General features: G+C 34.1%; 1 protein-coding gene across 2 annotated transcripts; it reads right to left on the bottom strand.

Annotated features, from left to right (window-relative positions):
- Positions 1-294: 294 nt before the first annotated feature.
- LOC114270318 (alpha-amylase-like) lies at positions 295-4,612 on the bottom strand. Of its 2 annotated transcripts, XR_014365161.1 has the most exons (5): positions 4,423-4,611; positions 4,161-4,293; positions 1,316-2,118; positions 861-1,177; positions 295-362 (listed from the first exon to the last, which is right to left on the bottom strand). XR_014365161.1 is itself a non-coding variant. In XM_082922046.1 (4 exons), the coding sequence occupies exons 1-4, from the start codon at positions 4,525-4,527 to the stop codon at positions 929-931; spliced, it is 1,290 nt and encodes a 429-aa protein (XP_082778172.1). In that variant the 5' UTR covers positions 4,528-4,612; the 3' UTR covers positions 860-928. The 2 variants fall into 2 exon arrangements, 1 of the variants encoding a protein (XP_082778172.1); XM_082922046.1 differs by lacking the exon at positions 295-362 and having other exon boundaries at positions 860-1,177; positions 4,423-4,612.
- Positions 4,613-8,514: the final 3,902 nt, after the last annotated feature.

Raw genomic sequence — 8,514 nt, 5'->3', positions numbered from 1 at the left:
ATGGCTGGTAGGGTTTCGAAACCATGCTCTAATACCATGTAAGATTTCTATATCTCTGTATATTCAATTGTATAGTTGATTATAACCAGACCTTAGATTATATAGCCCTAACTCCTAAACCAAAAAGAACCCTATACAATCACTCATCTAATAGGACTAGGACTCTAACATATACAACCACAATCATGTAAGATTCACAATGTATTCTCACATGAACCTCACATTTAATAAATAACTATCGTGCCACATATCCATGGTATGATAAGAATGAATTGAAGGATAATACTGATGATGTGGTACTACCGTTGCACTCAACTTTTTATTCCTTTACTAGAAAATGGAAGCAATAACAGGCAACAAAGGTGGTGTTTGGTGTAGCTGTTAAAACAGATTATAGATTATAGCTTAACAGATTATAGATTATGACTTTAATCAGAAGCGGTTAATCTGTTTGGTATAGCTGTTGGATTATAGATTTAAGTTGCTGAGTAGTGTTTGTTAAATAAGTTGTGAAGTAGCTTTTTCAATTAATTTTTATTTTTTATTATTCACTATTTGTCTACATTTTTCATAAAAAATAATAATAATATTTAATAGTCTATTTGAGTCTTTTTCTATTTTTAAAAAAATAAAAAATAAAAAAATCTAAGAGTATAACCGTGAATTAACATGTCCACAGCAGAAGCTGATAATCAGAAGCAAGGGGTGAGCAGCTTCTCAGAATCAGCTTTTTTGACTTAAAATAAGTTGTTAGAATCAGAAGCTGTTTGAAATAAGTTTAACCAAACAGTCTAAAATAACTTTTTAAAAGCCAGAAGCCATAAGTTGGCTTAAAAAAGCTGCACTAAACACCCCCAAAGATGCTAAATTAGACTCTGGAGTCCATGACTAATTATTCTGCTGACTTTCAACATGCAGTTTTTTTGTGCTATTTCTCCCATACAGCATAGTCCTGGCCAGAGAGAACAACATGAAAATTAGGTGGAATAAGATTTCGAAGATTAAGCTGCGGACCGATCTTCACAATGATTTTGTCATCAACCATGGCTACATATAGATCAGCATCAGCAGCCATAATCTGCACTTTGCTCGCTTCGCCGACCCCATTCCTGCTTCTAATTGCAGTAAAATTACCTATTGGAACCTTCAGCCCCCACTCAAAGAAGTGGTCATAAAACTGCAAAATACAAACAACAGCAACAACTCTCAATTGACAAAAACAATAATATCACTTTCTGTTTTCTGTTTTCAAAAATAGAAAAAGCAAAAACTGAAGAGGAGGAGGAGGAGGAGGAGGAGGAGGAGGAGGAATTACCACTGATGGAGTCCCGGGGTGTGTGAGAATGTAGGCATATCCTAGCATCACTTTGTCAGATGGGAAAGGCGAAATATTCTGAGAATATGTATCATGATTGTCAATGAAAGTCACAGCATTTCCCGGTAAAACACCAATCAACCCCGGTGGATTTCCATTCGAGTCCTTCAGCCTCCATAGCTCGCCTTGGACAGCAACTTGAAGTATCCCTTTGGTAGTAAAATCAAATGCTTTAACAGAACCACCCACTGTCTGAACCCACTGAACCAGTCTATTCCTATGCTGGTCCTGGTTATAGTCTAGTTTCCCATCCTGCATGTGAGAAAGCGAATCCCAATACTCCCCAACAGCAAAATCCGGCGAAGTATTTTGCATATAGATCTTGGTGATGCTCGGGCTATATCCCAAGACAAAATCAAATCGCCATCCAGAAAATCCGATATCTGTCTTGAGCCAATTCATCCAATCAGATAGTTCTCTCTGTACCCTCAGGTTGAGGTGGTCGATGTCAGGGGCGTAAGAGACGTTGCCCCCAGTGTCGAGATTTCCTGTGCCATCGGAGTATTGAGTATCGTCTTTGCAAATGCAGGAGGGACCCCAGTCAAGGCGGTCATCGGGGGTTCCTCCCTCGAAGATGCAAAATATCCCTCTGCTATCTTTCTTTTCAGCAGTTCTGTGGTTGATTACTATGTCAGCAACACATTTGATCCCATTATTATTGAAGGATTTAATCAACGTTTTTAATTCAGACTCGGTTCCGTATTGGGATGCATCCAGATCATACAATCTTCCTGGCAGGTACCCTGGGTAAACAGAGGATAAAACAGTGAGATTATAAGATCTTCAACCTCTAATTGCCTATTTTTAGTTGAATACCAAACTCAGAACCCATGAGAAAAAGAAAAAGAAAAAGAAAAAAAAAGTTTCATCACAATTACATTCAGGGTCATCCTCAAAACACATGGTGTATGCTATATGTAAATTATGATTTAAATTTTAAGTATTGGTTATGTGCTATTTTTGGTGTTTAGTTACGAGCTAGTATTATTGTAGGACAACAACAAATTGTTAAAGTCAACACTACGTATCTAGAAAATTTACTCATAAAACTATCTAGAAAAGATAGGAACCGGAAAAAAATCAAGAAAGATATCCCCAATTGTGATGTGTGGTTCATATTTAATTATTATATAGTAGGAGCTAGATTTAAAATCAATCTTAATCATATAATACTATTTTTCTAGATACATAGCATTATTATAGAAAATTACATCAATGAACCACATTCATTTTGAGGATGACCCACATTACACAAATTTTAAATTTACACTCTATACATCACTTCTGAGATAATGATCGGGATACAAATTCTAGGTACATAATTTTTTTTAATTGTTAAATACAAAATAATTACATCTCATTATGGCATTTGGTTATGCTTAAAAATGGTGTTAGTTTGATCAAATGCAACGTTTGTTTGGCGGATTATATTAGATGAAATTGTTAGTGAGAGGATAGTTAGTGAAGTGATTGTTAATGTGGAAATTGTTAGTGAGGAGATTAAGAAAAAGTGTATTTATTACGATGATAGTATGGGAGACGATTAGTAATGAGATTGTTAAATTATTTTTATGTAAAATAAATAAATAAATTATTTCTATATTAAAAAAAAAATAAAGCAAACAGGTGCACTTAGTAAAAAAAATTAAATTTTTTACATAAAATAGACTCAATCTGTTTACTATTTTTTTAATTCCATCCAAAATCCAGCCAAATTAATCCCCTTACTGAGGGAATTATTAAGCCCGTTGGACTATTACTCCTTCCTCTCAAAACACCACCAAACAAGCTGTGAATGGAACCCGCAGCCATAACAATCCAATCCTCCCTCCCACATCGGTAAACAAATATGGTTAAAGTGTTTTCTGTTATATCTAAAGGTGATATTAGTTTACAATCCAAAATAGCTATGACTAATAAATCAAACAATCCCGCTTGGTAGCTCGAAACCAAGATGCTCGAATGGCCCGAGTCCAAAACGAAGCCGTTTTGGAATTTTTTTTTTTTTTTTTTCCTTCCTTTTCTCTTCTCTCTTTGAAGATGAAGAACACAGAGAGAAGTGGAAGTTGGGGAAGAACATGTAAAGTCTTCATCAACAGCAATTAGAAGACTTTTGTTCAACAACATTTTCATCAACAGCATCTTCGTCAACATCAACAAAAGTCTTCATCTTCATCAACACATCATCATCATCAACAACATCTTCATCAACATCATCATCATCATCAACATCCATCGATTTTGTGAAATCCATATCCATCAATTTCGATCAAATCAATCGATTTCAAACCCTGAAAAAAGAAGAAGAAGAAGAAGAAGAAGAAGAAACTAGTTGAGCTCTCTCTCTTCTCTGGTGGAGTTCAAATCGATCGATTTCAGTGTCTCTGGTGGAGCTCTCTCTCTTCTCTCTCTTTCTTCTCTTTTCCTCTCTTCTCTCTCTCTCTCTCTATCTCTTCCTCTCTCAAAGATTTAATAGGGAAAAAAAAAAAAAACTACCCAAAACAACGTCTTTTTGGACAGTCAAGCCATTCAAGCCGAATCATTTTTCAAGCTACGAATCATTTTTTCAAATCAAATTCATTTTAAAATTCAACGGTATAATATTTTATTTTTTTGAAGGGGTGTGCATAATAGAATATCTATGAAATTGATCATATACCATTGGATATATGTAAATGAAACTCATGGCATGAAAATAATAGAAAAAGAAATGACCAATAATAGCACATTAAAATTATAAAAATCCAAAACCAAGCATAGAGAAACATAATAGGAAGGTTATGACCTTCGGGTGCAGCAGATTGAGAGGGAGGGGGTAGCCAAACATGGGTAATTCCAGCAGTAGCCAGGTCTGGAATTAAGTTGATGAGGGAGTTGTACCATCCTCCTTGCTTACTGCTTGATGCCCAATTAAACCCCTAATCATCATCATCATCATCATAAATTATAAATATCACATGTATGTGTGTAATGCCTGAAATAACAAGATAGGAGATGGAGAGAATGATTTTACAGTGTACACGTGGATGATGGCAAAGGCTATGTACCTGAAATAACAACGTAGGAGGAGATGCGAGCAAAGTTGTCGGGAACACGGTCGCTAAGGCCAGACACGTAAATGAGAGGAAGTTGAGAAAACTCATCTTCATCATCCTCCTCTTTAATTCTCTGATCCCAAATATATTTATGAGGACCGCTCTGGCTGGAGGGCTGCGACCGATTAACTTGACTATTCTATACTATTCCTTCTTTTCTTTTTTTTTTGTTAAATTCAAAAAATGAGTGTATATGTAGATAGGTTCCTATACATATCATATCAACAATGCTACAGATTCTTACAAAATTCAAAAAATGAGTGTTGATGTAAATAAACAAACACATAATTAGTTCACATGTGATTAGGAGTCATGGGGATCCTCATAATTGGGGGTCTTACTCATTTTCCATATCATGTTGCCCTCTTAATATTTACCTACTGTGCTAGGAACTCTCAGAACCCCCACACTGCCACACACATTTGTGAAAGAGAGGGAGGAGGGAGAGGAAAAAAAATGTAAAAAAATAAAAATAAATAAATAAATAATGAGTGGTTATAATTTATAAATCAATTAGGAGTGGTAGGAGTCACAAATTTTAATCCTGTGTTTGGTTAGGAGATTTGGGGAGGGATTTGAAAAGGAAAAGGAAAAAGGTGTGAAATTAAGTGAAATGTAAGTATATTTTATTCACATTTCATCTAATTTTTTCCTTTTTCTTTCCAAATCGCTCCTCAAATCCTCCAACCAAACACAGCATAAGAGTCCCAAGTATTATTCTAATATTCACAGTATTTGTAGACAACTCTACCACACTTACATCAGGCTAAAACTAAGACTCCATATACTCTATATACTAAAAATAAATGTGAACATATTTGTAGAGGACCTCACTATAATTAAATTTTCTATTAAATATTTCATGTGGAATGAGTCCTACATAAGTGTGGACTCCATATCCATATAAAACATTAAATAAAATAATTAATATAAATTTTGATTTTTCTTAAAAATATAGATATTCTCGCAATAAAAGATATTTAAGCCAAATTTTCAACGAAGAATCCAAAAATCTCTAGGAGAACTTTCGTATGGATCCTAATAAGTGGATTTATTGTCTTATAGGTCCTATGGAAAAAAAATTGTCATAAAAAATATCACTAATTATAAGTTTTAATGATAATTTATAAAAATCATGACAAAAAAAAGTCACTAATTGTCAATTTTTAGCGACATATATAAAAAATTGTCACAAAAAATACTTTTAGTGACAATTTTATCAAAACTTATTTTCAATAAGACCTGATGAGAATTTAGTCCAACTATTAAGACTTATTGATAGTTTACCCAAATCTTCTTTATCACTGATCCAACCCCTATTGGTTGACTATTCTAGTCTATTTGGGTGGCTCTGCAAAGTTCCACTAATGCTTTTAACGAGGAACACTCGTTTTAATTTGAGGGGGTCGGTCCTAGTACAATCTAAAAGTTGATTTTATTTTAACAATTCATTAGTTAAAAAAAAAAAAAAAAAAAAGAAAAGAAGAAAAAGAAGTTGCTAAAAGACATTTTTCAAATCAAACTAAATGTGATCCCATTATAAAATAGTTAAATTTGAACTCTACACTATTTTTCTTGGTGTTCTATTTTTTTATGTTTGAGTTAGTATTATTGAAATTTTTAGAATAATTATTTGAGCTTTACAAACACAAAAACCAAAGAGAGAAAAAGAAACATATATATACATAAAAAAAAATTACAAATTTTGTTGATGAAGCTCACTTTTTTAAAAAATTGTCTATCTATATGTATTATTTGTTTTATTTTTTTTAAGCACCATAGAATTAGCGTTATTACAATGGGTTTGACTTCTCTTATATTCATATCTCAACATTAGAGAACTTGAAAGATCTGTAGAGTCCACATGGGTCATATTTCGATGATCTGATATGTTTATTTTGTAGTGCCCTCAATATATATCATTTATGAAAAAAAATTAATTTGATTCGATAATCATAACATTTTTTTTTATCGCATTTATCTCCGAAAGATGGACAACAAATACATTTTTTAAATAGAGTATCCATTTTTTAGAAACAAACACGATAAATTAAAAAAGTTACTGTTAATGTATATATTAGATTTAGATTTATATTGATCTCCTTGTATTGTGAATATAGTTTATCTCTATCTCTCTCTCCTTGTATCTCTATCTCTCTCTCTATCTCTATCTCCTTTTATACTTATCTAGGTTTGTGTTCAGTCTATAAATATAAGCTCTCCTGTTGTATTCAATTCTAATTCAATATAATACAAATACACATTTCTCATATTTCTTTTAACCATTCTAACATGGTATTAGAGCTCTAGGTTCTACACTTATAGCTTTTTTTCTTTTCTCTTTGTGTTTAGTCCCCGTACACTATGGCACTACAGCATTCATTTCATCACACATACACTTTATTATCTCTGTTCCAGCACTGCTTCATTGTTATTTTCATCCAAAAAATTTTCCCTTACCACCAAACTAATCGGAATCTCCTCATGATTCCAACGGCACTAACCGCGTCACCAGAAAGTTATCCACGCGTCCTCACGTGTCGTTTTTGTATTCAGTGCGTCTCATCCTTTCGTCGCCACTCTCATATGCGCCCTCACGCGCCCTTCAGTTGCTTGCTCACATCAGTACCTAACGTCAGCCCTACGTCTGCGTACGCCGTTCTTGTTGTCGTGCGCCGCGCGTGCACCATTCTGCTATTGTGTGCCACATGCGCCAATTTGCTACAGTGCGTCGTGCACCCTTTTCTGCTATTGTGCGCCACGCCTCCCTCTGCTATTGTGCGTCTCGTCTCCTGATGACGTCATCCAGCCAATGCAAACGTCATCCCTGTACAGCAGACCCCTTTCCCAGCTATTTTCGACCTTCTGGACTCACTGGTACGCTCTGTTTTGCTGATTTTTTCTCTTATAGCACTGTTTTTCTATAACATCTCTATTTTTGAATACTTTAAGATAAATTAATATAAAATAGTTAAATTGATGCTTGGAAAAGAATATTTAATTTTATAATTGTATGTGTTAAAATGTAATTTAATTTAAATTAGGGATCATTGTGTTTAATTAAAAGATGATAGTGTAATTATTAAATTAGTTGGGCCATGGTGAAATTTAGGTGAAAGGTGGCCAATTTGCTAGGCAACTACGGGCGTACCACATGTTGCACCTAGGTAATAGGGGAAGTGAATAAGCATGTAGGGTACTAATTGTAGAGTGAGTCACCTGCTCAAGCTTGGCTATAAAAGGGAGTGATTGGTAAGCCAATGAAAAACAAAAAAAGAAAAGAAAAGAAAAGAAAAGAATAAAAAAAGAAAACAAAGACCTCGGAAAGCAGCGTCAAAAGAAAAATAGTAAGGAATTAATATTAAGGTGAGTTATATTATACCTAGCCTAGTTGGTGACCATGTCTTCCTTTGGACTTAGTCCCAAGGAGGTCATGGGTTCAAATTCTCCTTAGGGGGTTGAATTAAGGGAGTGCAAGCACTTAGGTGCTTTGCCAAGGGTGATGAGATTTTCTCTCATAAGTGCTAATCTAACAACTAACAACTAACATTTACCGATCAAAAAAAATATATATATTATACCTTGAGTCACCATAATATATTTTATGTATGTTTTCCGTTACCATAATTTATTTTACGTAAGTTATGTTTTATAAATTATATTATTATTTCAATTATGTAGATTATTTTATGAACCCCTTTTGCTTAATTGGAAACCCATGAATATGTTGTTTGATTTTAGAGAGTATTTGGCAATGATTTTGTAAGTACCACCACGAGAGTCCCATGCCTTGGGAGACTTAAATAAACTATTGGCTTCTGATTGGTCACCTTGTGGCCCTCTGTCTGTTTGGATCCATTGACACTCTGATTTCTGGTGTGGAGCAAAGTGCTGTATCGAGCTAAGTGCTACACTATTGTGGAAGCCACTTCTAGAGTTCGTATAAGCCACCTCTTGAGTCCATATATCTATTCTGTTCCGTTCTGTACCGTGGTTCTGATTATTTTGTGTTATATGTCAAATGATTTTCGTATTATATATTCT

The sequence above is a fragment of the Camellia sinensis genome, chromosome 3 (genome assembly GCF_055761805.1).
Source record: "Camellia sinensis isolate YWXY chromosome 3, ASM5576180v1, whole genome shotgun sequence".
In the NCBI taxonomy this organism is placed as follows: Eukaryota; Viridiplantae; Streptophyta; class Magnoliopsida; order Ericales; family Theaceae; genus Camellia; species Camellia sinensis.
This window is presented reverse-complemented; position numbering and strand designations above follow the sequence as displayed.

Bases quoted from the DNA above. Each gene is read 5' to 3' on its own strand.
- LOC114270318 (XM_082922046.1), bottom strand. From the start codon at position 4,527: ATGATGAAGATGAGTTTTCTCAACTTCCTCTCATTTACGTGTCTGGCC. The intron at 2,119-4,160 runs GTCATAACCTTC...CTGTTTACCCAG, and splicing joins TCAATCTGCTGCACCCGAAG to GGTACCTGCCAGGAAGATTG. The intron at 1,178-1,315 runs GTAATTCCTCCT...TGTATTTTGCAG, and splicing joins ACCCCGGGACTCCATCAGTG to TTTTATGACCACTTCTTTGA.